At 29.5% G+C, this 20,649-nt stretch overlaps 3 protein-coding genes and 1 long non-coding RNA gene across 8 annotated transcripts in view; 2 read left to right on the forward strand and 2 right to left on the reverse strand.

Annotated features, from left to right (window-relative positions):
- The first annotated feature begins 94 nt into the window (after positions 1-94).
- Positions 95-2,026, forward strand: LOC103580066 (POC1 centriolar protein homolog A). The gene is made up of 4 exons (XM_008561691.2): positions 95-785; positions 861-1,071; positions 1,145-1,344; positions 1,411-2,026. The coding sequence occupies exons 1-4, from the start codon at positions 438-440 to the stop codon at positions 1,720-1,722; spliced, it is 1,071 nt and encodes a 356-aa protein (XP_008559913.1). The 5' UTR covers positions 95-437; the 3' UTR covers positions 1,723-2,026.
- A 144-nt stretch (positions 2,027-2,170) lies between these two features.
- On the reverse strand, positions 2,171-2,937 carry LOC103580065 (copper transport protein ATOX1). Its single transcript, XM_008561690.2, has 3 exons — positions 2,740-2,937; positions 2,551-2,626; positions 2,171-2,487 (listed from the first exon to the last, which is right to left on the reverse strand). Exons 1-3 carry the CDS (start codon positions 2,749-2,751, stop codon positions 2,357-2,359), a joined length of 219 nt encoding a protein of 72 aa, XP_008559912.1. The 5' UTR covers positions 2,752-2,937; the 3' UTR covers positions 2,171-2,356.
- A 477-nt stretch (positions 2,938-3,414) lies between these two features.
- LOC103580063 (probable serine/threonine-protein kinase DDB_G0282963) overlaps positions 3,415-20,649 on the forward strand; it is a 33,320-nt gene continuing 16,085 nt past the window's right edge. For 2 of the 5 annotated variants that reach the window (XM_014440677.2, XM_014440682.2), the window contains exon 1: positions 3,415-3,885. In XM_014440677.2, the coding sequence (XP_014296163.1) occupies positions 3,848-3,885 (38 nt within the window). In that variant the 5' untranslated portion in view covers positions 3,415-3,847. Of the gene's footprint in view, positions 3,886-5,801; positions 6,141-7,047; positions 7,268-20,649 lie in introns of those variants that run through there. The other 3 variants (XM_014440678.2, XM_014440679.2, XM_014440680.2) reach the window with 3 other exon arrangements.
- Positions 13,125-14,960, reverse strand: LOC103580062 (uncharacterized). Its single transcript, XR_549577.1, has 3 exons — positions 14,676-14,960; positions 13,281-13,461; positions 13,125-13,200 (listed from the first exon to the last, which is right to left on the reverse strand). It is a non-coding gene; the product is annotated as an uncharacterized LOC103580062 (long non-coding RNA).

Genomic DNA, 20,649 nt, shown 5'->3' on the forward strand with positions numbered 1-20,649 from the left:
TAATGCTTGCGTAGATGGAAATGCGCATGTTAGGGGATGGCCTCGTGCAGTGCTGCCAGAACGTGCAATATTTTTACCTCCTCCTGAGGTGAAATAGCATTGAGTGTATGGCAGGAGGGGGTAAAAATATCGCAGGTTCTGCCAGCACTGGCCTCGTGACCGCTGATTCAAATAAATATATACAATACTAACTGTCATATTTGTTAATAAATTTAATTGATTTTGCTTATAGTTGTTTTTAAAGTTTAAATAAAAAAAAAAAGTTGTAATAATAAAATAAATTTGAAGAAGCTTTTGTTAAAATAATTTAAAACTAGAGATCAACGATAGTTTATTTTTTAAATAATAAATTACCCAGGAATAAAAAAAGTGAGGTTATAATAAAATTGAATTTTTGGCGGGATATAAAAATAACAAATTTTTAAAAAATTAAAAAAATGTTGGACACGAAGAGTGATCCAGCGATCGTTAAAAATTTCTTGGGACACAAGAAAGGCATCACCAGTGTCAAGTTCCATCCGGAGCAGCACAAGGTGGCCACGAGTAGTCTGGACAAATCCTTCATAATTTTCGATTTTAAAAACTCTTCTCGTTGCAATCGGTACCTCGCTCACACCGATGCCATCAATGACATAGATTACACTCCTTCTGGTGAATTGGTAGCCACTGCCTCCAAAGACAGGACTGTCAGAATATGGGTACCCAAAGTTCGTGGGCAGTCGCTGGATTTCCGAGCTCACAGTAGTTCTGTCCGGTCTGTTCAATTCAGTGCTGATGGAAAAGAGGTAATTTGACTTAATTTATCAGCCCAGTCACCCATTTAATTTATCATCTTATCAATGAGCGTATTTTCATTCTAGTTAATAACAGCATCCAATGATAAGATCATAAAGTTATGGAAGATTCATCAGCGTAGATTCTTAACATCCTACATTGGTCATACACACTGGGTTAATTCTGCCAGATTTTCACCAGACAGCCGTTTGATTGTCTCGTGCAGCGAAGATAAAACAATCAAAATATGGGATGTAGCCAGCGGACAATGCCTCAGAACGATCAATGAACTCAAAGGTACTTTTATTATTTTTTACTGACAATTATATTCATTTATAAGCTTACTTATACATGATCAAATATTTTCTAGCGCCTCCATTGTATGTTGAATTTCATCCTTCCGGTGGAGCTATCGGCACTGGCAATGCTGATGGGTCTGTTAAAATTTATGAACTACGCACTGGGTCACTGCATCAGTACTATGCAGCCCACATTGATGCTGTCAATAAAATTTCCTTTCATCCAAATGGTAATTTTATGCTGACTGCTTCCGAAGATTCAACAATGAAGGTAATTTTATCTCATACTTCTCTCAAAATATTTAATAGTAAGTACTGACAAATATATTTGCTACAGATTCTGGACATACTGGAAGGAAGACCAATCTATACATTGAAGGGACACACGGGTGGTATTTCTGCAGTGTCATTTTCACCAACTGGCGAATACTTTGCATCTGGTGGACGCGATAACGAGCTACTGGTTTGGGAATCAAATCTTGAGCATCACGAATCTCAAAGATCTCCGAGGAAAAAAACTTCGACAGACACTCTGGAGATTGAAAAAGAGTTAAAGTCTTTGCAGTTCGGTGACGAGACTGAAGGATCTCATGACTTGAAAGACAACAAAAATAAAAATAATATTAGCCCTGAGTTGTTGGTGAGTTAATTTATTATTACAACCAACATTTCATACAATCACTGTGCGGAAGTCTCGGACAATGGAGTTTTAACAAAAAAAATTCTTCAGCTCAGCAACAAGTTGACGCTAAATTAAAATCATTAATTTAATTTAGTCAGGCCAAAATTTCATGAAAAAGATGATTGTTATCCAAGCTAATGATTAATGATCTTGACGATTCTGATACTAAAAATAGCAGACCAAGTTTTTACTTTGAGTTAAAAAAATACATACATTCAAAATATGAACGTTAAATTTTTTGCTTGCATTGAAATTTTTTTTCTATTTTTATTTTATTTATTTAAATCATTTGATCGAATTTATTTTTTTGTACATTTAAAAATTTTTATTACAGTAGCCGCGAATTTGATTTTATTTTAAATTAATAACATTCTTAAGTAATTAACAGTAAAAATAAGTCTTGTAGTTTAATAATTGCGATTGCAGTCTGTTTTGATTTTAATACTTAAATAGTTTTAAGTAGAATACTTGATGTGTGTAATTATATAAATATATGTCTCAGCTTTATAAGTTATTAAAATGCACTTTTTAAATTGTGAGACAGTCGTTATTTTTAATAATAAATGTAAAATAGTAATTATTTATCAATTAATAAAAAAAATTAATTTTTTACACCAATGAAAGTCACAGTCTTTCCAGTTTTTTTAAGACACTCGGAAATGTCATCTGATGGTAATCCTGAAGTGACGTATACTTTTTTCCCTGGTAAATCAACTTTGAATGATTCAATGCCTATAATTTAATTAGAAATATATAAATAATTAAAAAAATATGAATCTTTTAAAATAAAATTACCTTCTTTTTTTTTCAACACTCTTTCAACAGCATTGGAGCAGCCTTCGCAAGTCATTTCTACAGTAAACTCATGAACCTAGTTAGCCAATAAAATTTAAATTATTTAATCAATTAACTAATGAATAAATAAATATAAAATTGACAGCTGGACACTTAAAATTTTAAGTTTCAAATTATAAAACAACTAACCTTGGCTGCCATATCGACAATATAACTGTTTCTGTCAGCTTACACGTAAGCACGATCACCAATCACTTCTAATTCTTTAGATCACTCTCAACAGGTCCAGTTAGCTTCAATATGCGAGATAGATTTCTTTTTTTATATTCAGATAAGATAAAAAGTTGTTTAATTGTGTCAAGCATTCACAAACACAAACAATCTACATGTAAATATACTTATATATATATTTTATTTACACCACGTGACTTCCATCCGGTGGCGCCACCTTTCAAATTCGCCCGCGCATTTTCGGTCATTCAAATATTTTTAATTCAGAGTTTATAAAATAAATAAATAAACAAATTATTTAAAAATTTTCTTAATTAATCAGACTTTAATTATTTAAATAAAAAATTAAAAATAATTATTTTTTACTTGACAATTTGTTCAATGAAAGTTGCGACAAAAAGTGAAGGGTGTGAATGAAATATTGACCTCAGTGTAATTTACCTCTTTAGTGTAATGACTCGAGTAATTGTAATTAATTTAAAAAATAATAATTACTATAAATATTTAGCGGCAATTTTTTGAAATAATTTAAATTTTAAAAAATGTCGGGCAATCTACAGCCCGGTGTTTTGACACGTGATCATACCAACCGAGCCAACGGTCCGTGTTGGCTCGTGCGTAAAATCAAACACCTGGACACCAAGACATGCAGTCGGTGTTGTGTCTGTGTCCAGTCAGTTGAGTACCTGACAGTGTACCTGGATCGTATCTACAAGTAAAGCTGGAGAAATAAAACTACCGGATAGAATACGAGGTTCTGTGAGTGTGCGCTGATGTAAGTTTGTGAGTAACGTAATATATAACTGCATAAAGTTAAGTAAAGAGAGAGGAGTGTGTTGGTTTGGTGGTACAACGGTGTAGTGAGTCAGTGAGTGCATGTACAGTGAACGGTTTCGGTTTGTGTCACTATTCGCGCCGTTTTATATCAAGGACTTGTATATATTACCAACCCGATAATTGGTTGTATTTAAATAATGTCGATGCTGATTTTTTATAGAACTTCTCTGCTCCCATAACCCAAGTTCATCTGATATTCAATATATAAATAAAAAAATAAATATATAAAATGGGATTCAAACTCCACAATTGGTTCCGCAGACGCCGGTAAGTTATTTTTTTTTAATTATAAAACCGAGTTACGGTAAATTTTAACGTTTAATTTTATAACTCAGTTATAAATTATTATTATTATTATTATTATTATACTTTTTTTTTTATTGTTTATAATGAAAAATACGATGACAGTGATTTTGAAAGTACGTGAAAATTAGCTATAACGAATTGATGACTTTTCTTTTTTACATTTTTTCTTTTCTGCAGCAGGTGCATTCATAGAGAGAAAAGTATTTCTTTATACTTGACAAGTATTGATACTATTGTAGTTGTGAGTTTTTAGTTGATTTGCTTTATTCTTTTATACCCGTAGTTATTTTTATTCTGTTATTTTCTGTTGGTCTTGGACTTGGTCTTGGAGCTGGTATTGAATTGACCGATGTTTCGTGTGTTATATTGTGTAGACGTTGCTATACGTTCAGCATTACCCGGAAAAATATCGATCCCTGGGTATATCTCGAACGGGATTACTACAGAGACGTTAAAAGTTGTTTACATCGAATATAGAAGCACCGTTGTGTTGTCTCCATCTGATTATGATCATCCTGTGTATGTTATTGCCTGGTATTATCGCTATTCATTATTTGTATTTTAAATATTAAACACTTGGTTTTATTAAACTGGTGTTATAAATCGGGTGTCATATAAATAATCAGATTTTATTTTCGAGCTCGTTAAATATTTTGTTTTATTCATTTTATATGAGTGTGAATGTACCAGACATCAGACTATTTTTAAATTATTGATAAATGGAGTAGATAATTAATTTTAAAAATTTGAAAAAAATGCGCGTGTATGAAATTTGAAAATAAGTCCATTTTTTATAAAAATTTTTTCCTCTATTTATTTATAGTTTTAAATTTATCTGATGTCTGCTACATTCACACTCATTTATAAACCGAGTATCAAAAAAATAATCACTGAGATTTTATTTTCGAGCTCGTTAAATATTTTATTTTATTAATTTTATTTTTGCTGTCGAAATCAGCTTCAGGTAATCAATTAATTGTCAATATGACTGGTAATTATAAATTATTACTGGGAATTTGTTATCGTAATCCATTGAAATTTCTTGTAATTTTTATGAGGAATGTAATTAGTATTTTATTTATATCACATTAATTTACAATGAGTGTGGATGTAGACAATTTTCAATTACAAAAATTTTGAAGTAATCGAATTAAATGTAAATCGAATAAAATTTTAAAATCAGCAGGTGGATTTTTGTTATTTTTATATTTTTATTTGTTTAATTCGTTTATTTGTAATTTAAAGTTTGTCTCATCTGCTACAAATTCACACTCATTAATTTATATCTGTTGAATTATCGAGTTTTAAAAAATTATTTTTAAAATTTTTAAAAAAATTGACGCAAAATTATTTTTATGTTAAAAAAATATTTATTCAAATTTCGTAACACGATCAATTTCTGATTACTTATGATAAGAAATTTGTTTATAAATTTTTTCAAATAAAAATATTATCAATTAATTTAAAAAACAATACAAACAAAACGATTTAAATATTTTAAAATTGATATAGCGATAAAACAATAAAATGCAAATAGTATGAAAACAAAAAAGTCATTTCCATCTCGTTAAACTTTTTTGAAATGCGTCATATTGATTTATTGTTACGGTTGTTGTTATTATTATTATTTAAATATAAAATTTATCAGATTGCAATGCGGAAATAAACGACATTTTTTGACAATCACACAGCACAAGTGCAGCCTCACCGCGAAAGCCGCTAGTTCCGAACGGAACTGTCCGAGTTCATCCGAGCGCGTCCGAACTCTTCCGAAGCTTCGGGCACTCGGTCACGTGGCCGCCGAGTTCACCCGAAACTGACTTTGAGTTACAATAAAATTCATAAGTACGTTATTTTGTTAGTCGCGATTTGTCGTCAGTCGTGTGTTGACGTCGATATAAAACGGTTTTTTTTTTTTATAGTTACTAGTTATTAAATATTCCGTAATAATTGTCATCGTGTGTGCCGGTTGTAATTTATTATAATTTCTCATTAAAAACTTGACATTTAATTCAAATTTATTTTCTCTGGATCGTAAACGTCACTTTTTAAATTCACGCTCCTTTTGCTATTTTGTTTTCTTTATAATTACAAACTTAATTGTATTTATAAATTAATTAAATAATATATATGATTATTTAATTAAATTTTAAATTTAATGGCGGCATAATTCAAATATTTTATTTTTGGAAATGATCTACCGAATTCCACACCCAGTAAGTAATTATCTAAAAAATTAATTCAATTAATCTTAAATTAATTACTTGATAACACCAATGGACTACTGCGTTAATAAAAAATAAAAAAAAAAAAATGAATTCTCAGACAATGAAAATGGATCAGATCTAAAAGAATTTATTATCTAATCTTAATACCAATTTTTTTTCGTAGCAATAAAAAAATTAAATGTTTTATTAACACGTCATATTTGCTTTTAGTTTACCAAGCTTATTAAATTTATTGATATCAATTACATATTTACTATTTAATTTAACTTGTTGTCATTAGACGTCATAAAAATTTTTTTATCTCAAATTTTTTAAAAGCTTTTTTAAATCAGACGTGATAATTAACGATAATAAATTTAGTAAACCCGCGGAATTACTACTTTATAAGGCATTAAAATTGATCAAGGTCATGTCTATTTGACAACAAATTTTTTCAAATATTATGACACTGGAATTTTAATTTAATTTATGGCGCGATAAAATTGATTCGAATATATTCAGCCCGCAATTATCTTGATTTATCTGAAAAAGTGTCGAGTGTAATCATTTTTTAAATTCATTGATAACAAAACGACGTATGAGGTTCAAAAAACTTTCCATTAGTTAATAACATACGTAATTAGTTTAATTGTTATATTTAATTACCGAAATATATAAAATTTTTATCACAACCAATTAAAGTATTTTTTTGAACAATTAAATATATTTATAAATTTTATCTCTCGAGTACGCGGGAATTTTCAAACTTTCAAATATAATAATTTTTTATTTTTTTATTTAACAAAAAATATATGTCCGTCTATGAGTCATAATTTCAATAAATATTTGATGTAGGCGATGTAGGATAAGATTTGAATAACTCATTTAAATTTATACTTATTGTATTTATTTTTAGAGGCAGTTTTATTGATGTGCATTGTACGAAATAACTATATACACATATATTTTATAATATGTCATATATGTATCATTGAGAGGAGTACAATACATTATGAGATCAGTAATACAAAATGTAAATTGACATAACGATATCATCTTTATATATACATATATGTATGTACGGTATGATCAACACGTGGTACACATTAAACTTTGATACTGTCTCATGAAATGAGGTAACAAAAACACTTGAGAGATTTTAAACGATTAAATTTACAATAAGTCTCTTATTAAATTCTTATACAGAAAAAAATTTCTCGGCGCAAGAATTTTTACTTACTCTGAAAAATTTTTTGCAACATAAATTGAAAAAAAAAGTTTTCTATGGAGTATAAAAGATTCTTGTGCCAAGAAATCCTTTTTTCTGTTTACATCATGAATGAATTTAAAAATTTTTATTAGAGATAGTTCCGGAGACTTATTTTTTAGTACTACTCTACTCTTTTAATTCGTATATGTACTAAACAAATGATATGTTAAGCATATACATCACTTATGAAATATTACATTTTATATTCAATTGTAATATTATTATGTATTGTGTAATCTCATTAGCAATATTAATATTAGTATCAATGTGGATTTTATAATCAACTATTCGCTGACATTAAAGATTATTAATGACTACTGAACAAACAAAAACATTTTAATTTTAAATAAATTAAGTTGCGAAAAATTTAAGATTTTCGTAATTAACGTTACGCAGCGTTACTCTAATAATGGAGATTTATTGTAATAAACATAAGAAAAAAAAGGATTTCTTCGCGCAAGTAATTTTCTTTATCATGAACGGAAAACAAAAGTTTACTTAGGGCAAGTAAAAATTTTTTGCCCCGAGAAATCCTTTTTTTCTGTGAAGAAATGATAAAAAATTTAAATGAAAAGATAAATTTTTCTGAGCAAAAAAATGAGCTTCATTAAAATGCAGTAAAATGTTTTTGTTGTTGATAATTTTTTAGTCTAAAAATTGCCCCGAGTTGGACGTTGAACATCAGACTTAAATTTTCTCGGTGCAGGTTTATAGAGAATAGAAGTTGGTATGTAAGGTACAATAATAATTATAAAATCGTAGCTTCGTACGTTGGCTATTCATGGTCCGTAGGGCAGCGAGCTTATTGCTCAGTACTTTTAACGGCTTCCCATTCGATGACCTCGGAACGTAAACGTCGGTTTTTTTGCTCTCTTCTTCCTGCTCCTCCTCTTTGGTATCCTTCGATATAAAACTACCGCAGTACCACTGCGACTATGACTATGCTGATCATGCTGATGATGACGATGATGATGATGATGATGATGATGATGGTGGTGGTGATCCTTGTACATATCTATGGTACACACTCGACTGTAATACGCTCGTGCCGATCTCAATCGTCGTTGAGCCATTCATGTTTATAGTCCTTTCGTGTTCAACCTGTCTGCCAACTATTTTCTCCATACCAGCCCATCTTACACCGCTAAATCCTCACATCACATTTACAGTAGACACACGCACAGGTACAGATACAGGTACAGGTACAGATACAGGTACAGATACTCCCATTCCCTATTGAATTATTTAAAGTCTCTGGAATTCGATAGATAAGTTTTTTTTTACGATCGAGTATAATAAATTTTTTACTAGTAGACCATTAGATATTTCACAGGGTCGTTAAAAAGTAATTAAAATCAAAGCTATATACTTTTAAACTAAAACTTCAGTGGGTATATTTTATAATATTTTTTAAAAATTTATCGTGATGAAATCATCAGCATTCTTTTAACCTCCTTTTAAACGTTTTTTATCTTGATTTATAAGATATGCAGGCGCCAAGATACTGCTAGGTGCCTTACGCACATACATTCAAGTAGTTTTGTAATTATAAATGAAATCCTTTAGTCATAAATAATATTATTTTTATATTTATTGGGGATTATCATTATTATTTTTTGTTTACCTCGAGATAAAAATTATTATAAAATGATAAATATTTAATTGATTAACTTTCGCGATTTCCTTTCAACCAGATCCTGTATACATACACACATATATACATGTATATGTATACGAATATATAAATAACCATTTCACTTCCAGAGTCTCGTCAACGGAGCTTAGCAATTCAACGCCTTCCTCGTAATATTCACCTATGATTAAATTTTAAATCACGCAAGCATGTCGGGTTCTTATGATCCTTAATTATAAGCGTATGCATATTATATATCTATAGACGTATGCGAGACTCAAGTCGATACTTCCGCGTGTGAAATTGTTTAATTCCTCGAGCATTGAACTAGAATTATTTTACCCAACTTGATATACCTGTTACTGATACTTTAATTACCAGCTGACTAATTTTTCATTATTTTGAATACTTTAAATATTTTAATCGCGTTATACAGAGTCAATACACCTATTATTACATTTTTTTTTTTTTTTTTTTTATGAGAGATAATAGCTGATAATAAAATAGTTATTTACACGAAGCAGTTTGTCGCAGTGGATAGTTATAGATAATAGTGTATCGTCAATATTTCAAATCGAGCTGTACATTATTTACGACTTATTCAGGCTAGCTAACTGTTTCATATGATGATACTGTATCGTCTTTTAAATTTTAATTATTTACATAAATTAATTTTACAAAAATTATTATCCTTTTAATTTAAAATCTTAAAATCACATATTAATATTTACTCATTAATAAAAAAATAATTTAATTATTATAAAGACTTTTAAGGGAATTTTCTGACTATACCCCCTCCCCACACTTTTTAAAAATATTCTATGACCTTAAATTATAACCGCATTAAAATTTTATTAATTAATCAAAAAAAATTTAGGATATTAATTAAAAAAAGGATAATATCATTATTAGCATCTGTAATTTTTTAAAAATCTATTTCGCGGCAACAATCGTAACTATCTGTCCTTTTTCAATAAATCCTTTAATTTCTTCTTAATTAATTAATAAAATTTCAATACATTATGACAGTTCAGTCATTGAACATTTTTAAAAAGTAGGGGACACTGTCTGAGAATGTCCTAAAAAAATGTATCCTACTTATCGAGTCCTGCGTTAATTTTCTTTTTTTGTGTGCACATATTGAGTAACTCGTTGTTACAAAACCCTGAGCATGTAAATATTTACTTGGTCAGTATTTATATATGTTAAGAGCGTTTTAATTCCGTAGTACATGTATGTCACACGTCATATGTCAGAATTGAATCTGAAATGAAAAATAAATATATATTTATCCACGACAATAAAACATCGAGTATCTTCGGTATCATGCTAAATAAGTTATTCTCAGAATTTAATAACTCCGTCCATTGTTCTGTTAATAAATGTTGTGATAAGCGAAACAAATTCGATATTGCCCTATTGTATTGTGTGTACTTAAATTATAAATAATAGATTGTTAATGTTATATCTGAATAATTAGGAGTCATTAATCAGATAGCAGACGTACGCAGATTGCATTTTATTACTCATTTGTTGTATAGTTTTTTTTTTTTTAATTTTTTCTGTAAGTACTGTCTGGTATAAAAGAGTCATGTTGGTATATGCCCTGATATCGGCGCCGAACGACAAGTTTCGTTACAATAAAATGATCTTGGCATCGATGAAAGTATCCATGAAAGGCAGGCCAAGTTTCTTTGTACCTTTTTTTTTGCTCCTTGTTTGACTTCTTCTTTACTCAGTATTACTTGTAACTTCAATCACTGTTTCAATACTTATTCTCATATGACTTTTTTTTTTTTCAGATTGTTTGATATTTATTTTGAAATATTGATAGAATGTTATTAAATAAAATTATATAACATTAAAAGACATTACGATTCTTTTAAAAAGTTTATGCACTGGATGACACGATCCCAACCACCCGAGCATGGACGCTGTAATTGTAACAAGATCACGTTCTAGACAATACACATGTAACGGTTACGAATTTTTAAAAGTCAAGGTGTTGTATTTCCTTGATTGTAAAAAAAATATTTTTATTTTATATTAATATTTATTTGGTAAAATTGGGGTGGGTAAAAATATTTTATAAAAAATTTTGATTTTAAAATTATCGAGAATTCGATAAATAAAATTCCCATTTACGTCAAGCTATCAAATAACAATATAAATACGTCATGATCCTAGATGATTTCTCTTAATAAATTTTTCTTAATCTCGGGTATGATTTCTAGAAACTTGTGACATCAGAAAGGATGTAGTCATCATTATTATTATTATATATTTTAATAAAAATTATCTAGCAAGAGCTACGACTCCGGGCATTAATAAATTAACTGCATTTTTCTGCAATAGTAATAATAATAATAATAATAAATATATAAAGAGATGCAGCAAGGTGTACCGGAACTTTAGAATACCATACATATCTTTAGATTGCAAGGTTGTCTTGCGCAATATATTATTACCTGACGTAACAACAAGTTGACAACTTTATGAGCACACAGGAAATTTAATAATTATGTTTATAAATAAATAATCAGGAATTTGAAATTAGTCAATTTTGCAGTAAAAAATATATAAAAATATATAATACAAAGTTACTATAGCTACTATAGCTAATTTGTATTTACAAGAGCCGTGTATAGAAGATTTAGATTCTGACTTAACAACAGCAAGAGCTAAACAGAGATTCCGTTTGCTCTTTTCGCGATATATCCATGCATAATGGATGCCGAGACGTGCCAGAGGCAGCTAACTTCCGCGTGAATTTGAGACACACTGCAGTAAGTAATAATGTAAGGAAAGTTCATACTTACATGCATGTATACATACATACGTACGTAGTACTTTACTGCAGTGTATTATGCGTTGCTTGTAGTCGTTTATTGTAGGCAGTATAAGTAAAATACAGCGTACGTATATATACATATATATATATATATATATATATATATATATATATATATATATATAAGAAACGCATGTAATGCTTTCTTATACCAATCGCGTGCGTAATTCTAATTGTGATTACATAATTTATAACACGTCTTACTGAGATGGAAAATCTTTTGCCTTCATAGCTCGTTACCGTCATAAATTATTATTATCATTATTATAACTATTACTTTTTATATAAAACATAAAATATATTATAATTTATAAAAAGTTAGATAATAAAAAATAAAATCTTATTATCTAATTTTTAAAATAAAAAATTGATCCAATTATCTGATAAAAAATATAAAATAATATATTTCAGTTGATCGGATCGTACAGCAGTGAATCATCTGGATATTTAAAATAATAAATTAAGAGAGAGAGAGTAAATGAATATAAATATATAAGTTATGTATAGAATGGTTGGTATGAGAGATGTTAGTTGGATGTTGATGGTATCGTACAGTCCGCAAAGTGGATGGCAATTCTCATTTTTCGTGTTAGAATTTCTTTAGCTCTTATATACATTAAACCAGACTAGTTGCGGTCTGCAGATGTATGGAGCCGAGGAATTCCCAGCAATGGCTCTCTCACAGCAGCCCTACCGGTCTTTAAACCGGCAATGCAACTAAACAAAACTTAAGTTAATATATAAGTGGAGTGGAGTGGAGTGAACCAGCTGCAAGTAATATAACGACACAACCAACAACGACACTAACAGCGATAAAGAAAATACCCGACCAGGTCTACTTCTATCTGACGAGTAACCAGTGTTCATTTTATATACATATTATCGTTTAGAACAACAACAACAACAGGTATGAGGCCGGTGCAATGGCGAACAAGTTGCCTTTGATTTGTTAGGTTCTGCCTTAGGTTCTGTCCCAGCCCTAGCTCTAACCCTAGAGTGAAGGGGAACAGGAATCGTCTGCTCCATTATATTTTTTTCTTTTTGTTTATAAATAAAATAATCCGTATCCTGATGTTGTTCCCTTGAATTCAACGTTTGTCTCTTTTCAAAGTAGAGAGTGATGTGACTCTGGTATCCCTTTCCTCGGTTGTCTCGCTTGGTTTATGTCTGTGTAAGATTGTTAGTGTGTTTCCAGGCATCCACGCACCGACACTCCAGGGAAGGTTTCCAAGGAGGTCGCGAGCAAGGCCACCTCGGGCGTTGCCCCCTTTTAATGCCTGATCCTGTAGTTCTCTCATCGCGTGCACATTCTTTGCTAGAATATATATGTATATATCAACCTGGTTGCTTTCATTTCATTTAACATTATTTATTATATTAAACAACGGCCATTACCACTCGTCGACGTTATCGTCCTTGTCGTCCTCATCCTCCGCGTACTTGCATCCTATGATTTTCATTGATATTTATTTAAGCCGTTTATAATTTGTAGTTTGAGGAAGAATTTACGTACTTGGGTTTAAGAGCACTCAGGCTCGACGACGTTGAATTGATTTTGTATTTTTTTCTCCGTTTGCTAATAAAATTAAACGCTCGTAAATAATAATTAAATTTTATAATTTGTTTATCTCAATATATTTATTTTACGGGTTTAATATTTTTTTTTTAAATCAGTAATACACCGATAAATTTATTTATTTGCTAATGAAAATATTTTTCATTTTTTAAGTCAATGACTTTTTTTTTCTTTTACAAAAATAATAAATTGCCGGTTCGTTTTTTAAATTTAATTAATATTTTACACCTCGGAAAAAAAAAATCGCACTTTAAAAAATTTTAAATAAATCTCAAGTTTATTGGTTTTAAATTAAAAAGTGACTAGAACATGCTTCAACCGGTTTTTGGTCATTGGCATTGATAACCACGACAGGAAGTGCGATTTTAATCAATTAAATTTCTTGGGACAGGTCAGAAAATAATTATCTACAATTTAAATATTTCAAATAACGGTCCAACTAAAAAATAATATAAATTAACAAAAGTTTCTTTCAACTCCATGAAAAAAAAAATTATTTTTTCCCGCGAAAAATTTTTACTCAAAATTTTCAATTTCATTTAATAATTTTTCTGTATAATTATTTTTTCCAGTTCCATAGTTGAATCAGAGTTTTCTCGCGTTTAATATTTTTTGTCCCATTCCCACAGAAAATGGTATCCTCACAAACTATTCCATAATAGGAACTAAATTCTTTATACAATTAATGTTTTATTCTCAGTGTCACTGCAATTGTCGATTAAAAAATATTAAAAAAATAAAAAACCATTAATCATCGAGAATGTATTCTCTTTTATATAAAATAACCAGGAATTTATAATCGTGCGAAGAAAATAAACTCGACCTTGTCAATATCCCGGCCTAGCTGGCACTGGTCTCTAAAACACATTCACCTCATTTAATTCAGCCGTTTGATAATTGCCATTAGAAAGTTCATTTCACTTTCGTGTGATATTCCTTCTATCGTATATTAATTAATCACTCGGAAATAAATATATGAAACTAATAAAAGTAATTATAATATCGATATTACTTTGTTTAATGATCCGAGAGATAAATAATTCAATATCCAACGGATTTATATGGAATGCACTATAAATATTGTCTCAATACATATATATATATATATATATAAGGAGGGAGTACTTGTTAAAGGTACATAGCAAGTGTCTTATTGGATTTAGCTGCACAAGTGAGAATTATCTGCCAGTGGATCTAGGCTTTTACCTACTTACCTGATTTTCGAGAGCTGTGATTTTCCTTTCCGTGCAGCATCGTGATGATAGTCAAGTGTGCGACCTTGCTAGAGATATTTCATGATTTCTCGTATCATAAACTACCGCACATCAGATATATCGATATTTTTAACAACCGCCTAATTGTTACTTACTGTAATTTTAAATTTTTTCGAATAAATTAATCCTTCAGAAGCAGATAATATATGAAGGAATAAATATATAGATAACAATATAAAATTAGTATGTTTGGGATATAATTTAGCTGATTATTATGCACGTAATGTTGCGAAGAACGTGGTGGTAAATAAAAGAAATTTAGCTTTAGCTATCGCATTTTATTGTAATGTGTGAAGGAAACGTGCGAGGAAGATTTAAACATATTTAATCGAAAAAAATAAATAACTTCCTTGTTTTTTAATTTTTAAATAAACTTTTTTATTTTTACTCTCCCGTTCTGCAACACAAGGCCAGATTATTTTTTAAACTCCCACTGTAAATAATAATCCGTTGGAACTTTTAAATTTCCACTCGAAGATTATCGCTGTTAGAAAAAGCTGATAGTAGATAGCAGTTTGTTTTTTGCGGTCTTTCAGGATAAATAGATAATCTTATTAATTAAATGCACTGAGGTAATAATTGAAGTTGTTTTTGTCTATTAAGTATCTACTGACGCAAATGCTCACCTTTGATTGACAAAAAAATAATTATCGTAATTTTTTATTTCCCGGTTAACATAAATGTGATAACATTAAATTTATTCGTGTCTGTTGTCCTTGCACATTGCACTTATGCTTTTATAATATTGGTGTTTAAAGATTTTTCAAAATTTTTATCATCACTAAAAAAAAAAAGCATAATTATTAACAAAATAAAATAAAATATAAAGGAGAGTGGGGTAAAATGACACATAACTTTTCAAAAAAAAAATTGATCGTTTATTATCTAAATTGTTTTATTACAAAGCGGGAAAAACTGGCGGGTTTAATATGAACTTCAAAATTCATTTCGAAATTTAAAAATAGCCGCACTTAGTAATAAAAAAAAAAAAAAACCATAATTTTTATGTTCAATCAGACCACAAGAAATTTGCTGCCGTTAATTGACGTCAAAAAATTTCCACTCAATTTTAAAAAAAAAAATTTCGCGGGAAAAATAAAATGGACGCGGGAACCGGCATTAAATTCAAAAAATAACCTCTGGGCAATTGTTAGATTTCTTTGTCTTACATCACTAGCCGCACTACTCGGAATGACCAACTTACCCCACACTTTTTCAAGATATAATGAACATTTAGTAAAAAAATAATCTCATGACGCAGATTACAATCACGTTTTGTTAATATTTTTAAAAATTCATAACAATCGCACATGTTTATATCTGCTTTACCTTTCGATTAGATTGCCGAGCACGATCATGATCATTCATCTAAGCGATTTATATTTAATGAAAACAGTTGTTGCTGTTGTGTGATTGGTATATAAGTAACTAATGTAGCGTTTAGTAGTGTTGTACACTCAGTTAAGACAATGAGTACGTATGTACTATTGCCTGTTACTTTAATTATTTATTTATTTTTTTAAAATATAACACATACCGCAATTTAATTTCATTTTCTATACTAGGAAAACTAATGTGTACCGTAGATCAAGTGATTGAGTAACTTTGCGCAGATATATATCACTTAAATGTCTCTTTGACAAAATAAAAAATATATTTATATCTCGGTATATTTATAGATGCAATTAGATATCATATATTTTATTGATTAGATGACAATTTCTTTACAACCTGTTTCTATTTATTTGTAATAATTTTATCAAAAAATTTTATATATATTAACATATAAAAATTCATAAATAATGGATAGATTTTTCTATTGAAAATAATTATGCGAGGGAAAAAAAAGGTTTTTTATTTGATAATTTTACGAGCCAGCTGTCGAGTAAATTTATTTTATTATTCAATAAATAAGTTTTGTTAGATAATACAATGACTTATAATTTGAAAAAATAATTTGAGATTTAAACGCCGGGATGCTCAGATAATTATTAGTTGCGGGTAATCACTGTAATAAATAAAAATAGCAATGAGATATTTAATCTCGATTAGCAAGTTATTTACTTGATACATAAAGTAAATAAGTGTAATAATGAAAATTTATTTATAAAAAAAACGTGTTAAGATCGTATAATAAAACAGTTATTTGTTAGTCGAAAGAAAATAAACTGTCGTGAAAGTTGGCATTGATATATCTGACAGCATGTCTCTTACTCTGTAAATATTTAATAGTAACATAAAGATTTCTCCGGCAATTTTCCAATCACGAACAATCAATTCACCTGATAAACAGCCACCTGCAATAATATAATTATCATCATCATATATTTACACCCATATAAAAATTTATTCTTCTTTATTGCCACGGGCTCCCCCATAAAAAAAAAAATATAGTTTCAAATAATTTATCAAAATATACTTTTAGTAAAACCCTAATTTCTATTTGAAGCTGTGATATTTTCAAATTTTTTTTATGCAGAAAATGGAATCCAAAAAACATACAAAGAAAAATTTTTTTTTTTTTATTGCAGCGGATTCTTACTCTAAAAAATTTACAGAGTGAACGTGGATCAAATGAGTGTTTGCCCCTAAAAGGAGATTATTTTGATACTAAAACTCTGAATCAGAGTAAATGCGGATTTAAATAAAATCCAGATCACTCCAAAAAAACCAAACTTTCTATTTACTCCATAATTACTCCGAATTAACTCCCAATTTTTTACAGTTCATATGCAAAAAAAATGAAAAATTAGGGTTTCAAATAATTTTTAAAAATGTAATTTGCATTGAGCTTCTAATAAAACCCTGACTCGTATTCAGGGCTGTAATATTTCAAATTTTTTTTTGTACAGAAACGGAATCCAAAAACATACAAAGAAAAATTTAATAACCCGATATTAGTAGAGTAATAATAATAATAAGTTATTTATTACATTCACAAGAATTTAATATTCAGAGTTCTTAAGTTTCTAAAGATGGTGTAAGTACATTTGGTCCGGGAGCCTACTTTAAAGAGTTCTCTATGATTAACCCACTTAAAACGTTTTTCCTCCTCACTTGTTCACAACATTACTATATACCTTTCTCCCTATAAACACTGGTGTAGTTGTTTTACTCTGTAGTTTTTTAAATAGCGACGACGACCACGAGGACGATACTTGTGCCATGACACTCGTGAGACACTCTCATATGTACCTATATATACAATACTCATTTATTATTTCAAATTGCTCGCATGTTTGTGTTCTTACCATTATTATTATCACCATTGTCATACACTCGAAATGGGAAAGTTATTACAATACACATATATATCTACTCACATGTTGAATGTATGAAAAAAAAAATTTTGACTATTGTCATAATTGTACTTTCGAAATTATCACTTACATCTTTAGTAAAAATATATAATTAACAGCCAGACTATTAAATATATAACATATTATTATTTATTACTGTAATAATAATAATTGTAAGAGTGATATTTAATTTAAATTATAAAATTTATATAGAGAGGATTAAAGGGGCGGGCGGGGGAGGGGGGGAGGGGTGGTTCGGATGATCTCATATAAATAATTTGATGGTTAAGATAATTAGGAGTAATTTTAAATAGCAATTAGAGGTTGATAAAAAGTAACACGAGTTTGTAAGATTATTTTTACCTTGGATATCAAGATTGCGATATAATACATACCCCATGACTAATTGGTAATAGTAAACAGATAATCGCCCACGTGTTATTGCTCCTCGTTTATCCTTCGTGTCTTATCGTCCACTTGTGTGTGTGCGTATATACATGTGTGTGGATTAAATAAAAGACACACAAGCAAAGGTAATAAGTTGCTCAGAGACAACCAATGGCCTTCCTAAATTCCACGACTGCGCATCCCGTTACTCCACCTGGTCCTCTGATCACGATCATCTCCGGTCACATATACATTCAAATATGTATATAAATATCACAATACTGCAATCGCATATCCGACAATCATATGCTGCATCGCACACGTGCCCATATTATTTATCATGAAATTTGAGCAGTCTAAAAATTTATAAAAAAATTATTACATTTTATTAAAGTATTAAATATAAAATATATATAAATAATTCATTTGATCTTAATTAAAAATTATTAAAGAATTTATGTTGCGTTTAAAAATTTAATGAATAAATTTGGTTAAATAAATATTTTAAAAAAATTAATACAGGCTTAAAAAATAAGAAACTCATCTAATAAAAAGTATAATAATTATAGACGAAAATATTTTCCTCTTGCTATGTAATGCAGTTGACTTGGACAAGCTGTCTCTCATAATATAATATACAACTCATCATTACTTCATTACCCGTACAAAGTGTACAGACTAGTCCAGCTGAACCTACTTGTCTTTGGACTGCATACAATTTATACATATAATACAGTACTTACGTGTGCATCTTAACCAACATCCCGTACAAAGTCACGCGATCACCAGCACAACTATACTAATACAGGCTCATTAAAAATTACCATTCAAGTTCATCTGATCTGACATAAACCCAGCTCCGCCCATTCCCATCCAAATAGACCCGTGTTGCCCATTAAATATTGATATTTATATTTTTAAATTAATAAATAGCAAATATAACATCAATATATTTAGCGTTAATCTATTGTAAAGTCATTACATCAGGCAAAGCAGGCTGCAACGTCGCAATAGCTTTCATGGCCACGTATACGTCCACCAACCGATATCAATTATTCATTATATTTTTCCACGTGACATCGAGTTACCTGTATGTCGATGGTGACTTTAAATAGCAAACTACCTTCATATATCAATATCTACATATTTAACTTAACGCATTGCACTACAGACTCTAATAGACTAAAATAAGTGATGATAAATTTTTAAAAAAAATCTGAAAACTCGCTGACCCCGCAAGCCAGTCCAAAAACCCGGCTGTTTTTGAGCTTTTTGAGCTACTGACTAACTGTCATTAAAGGCAGCCCATACCTACATTTGCTTTAGGAATAATTGCCAACAATATGATCATTTATTGCTTGTTATCACGCATTCCTGCAGAGAAAATCCAGAAAAAATACAAAAAAAAAAAAAAAAATTATTTTACCGTCTGAAGAAGTGAAAATAAAAATTTAACCTGGCAGGATGCGTAATTAAATGACGTAACGGTTTATCTGGTGACAATCTTATGTTATTATTATAATGTTCCTCAGTATATTACAGGCAAGACAAGAGTTTGTTGCTGTTGTATTACTTGAAGGACTTCATTTGACTCATGTTCATATATATTACATATTATAAATCTTCTCAGCTGCTTTTAAGCTGAGCCGAGATGCGGTCATAGAACCTGTTTACGTAACGGGAGCTTTTGTTTCTTATATGCACGCACCCACTATATTCATATATATTTAAACATCAAGAGCTACGAGGGTCTCTAAAATTCGCACGATTTACTACCGCCTTTCACATAATCATTTCGGTAAAATATTAGTCATACATTTAGTACACAGCCGGTTATTTTTATGGTTTATAGTGTGAAGTGGCTATTGATTGTATTAAATAATAAAAAAAAATTACCACGGTCTCCAGTTAATCAGGAAAAATATAGTTTAATCCACGACCCGATGTATATCATTACAGTAATTTACCTAATAGTTACGTACGTAATTATTTTTAATTGTTACATTATTATTTTTAATATTTTTTAACGATACTATTATTCAGATGCTGTTTATTGCGTAATGAGGAGGCAAATCAAGTTAATTACCGGTTAATTAAACAGTTTGAGCAAAAAAATAAATCGCTGCGCGGAATTAATTGATTTGACAATGATATTAAAACAAACTGGGCCCAACAAGTAATCGGCACGGACTGATTGATTGATTGGAGTAAATATATATAATACTTAT

This window comes from Microplitis demolitor, chromosome 1 (assembly GCF_026212275.2).
Source record: "Microplitis demolitor isolate Queensland-Clemson2020A chromosome 1, iyMicDemo2.1a, whole genome shotgun sequence".
NCBI classification, from domain to species: domain Eukaryota; kingdom Metazoa; phylum Arthropoda; class Insecta; order Hymenoptera; family Braconidae; genus Microplitis; species Microplitis demolitor.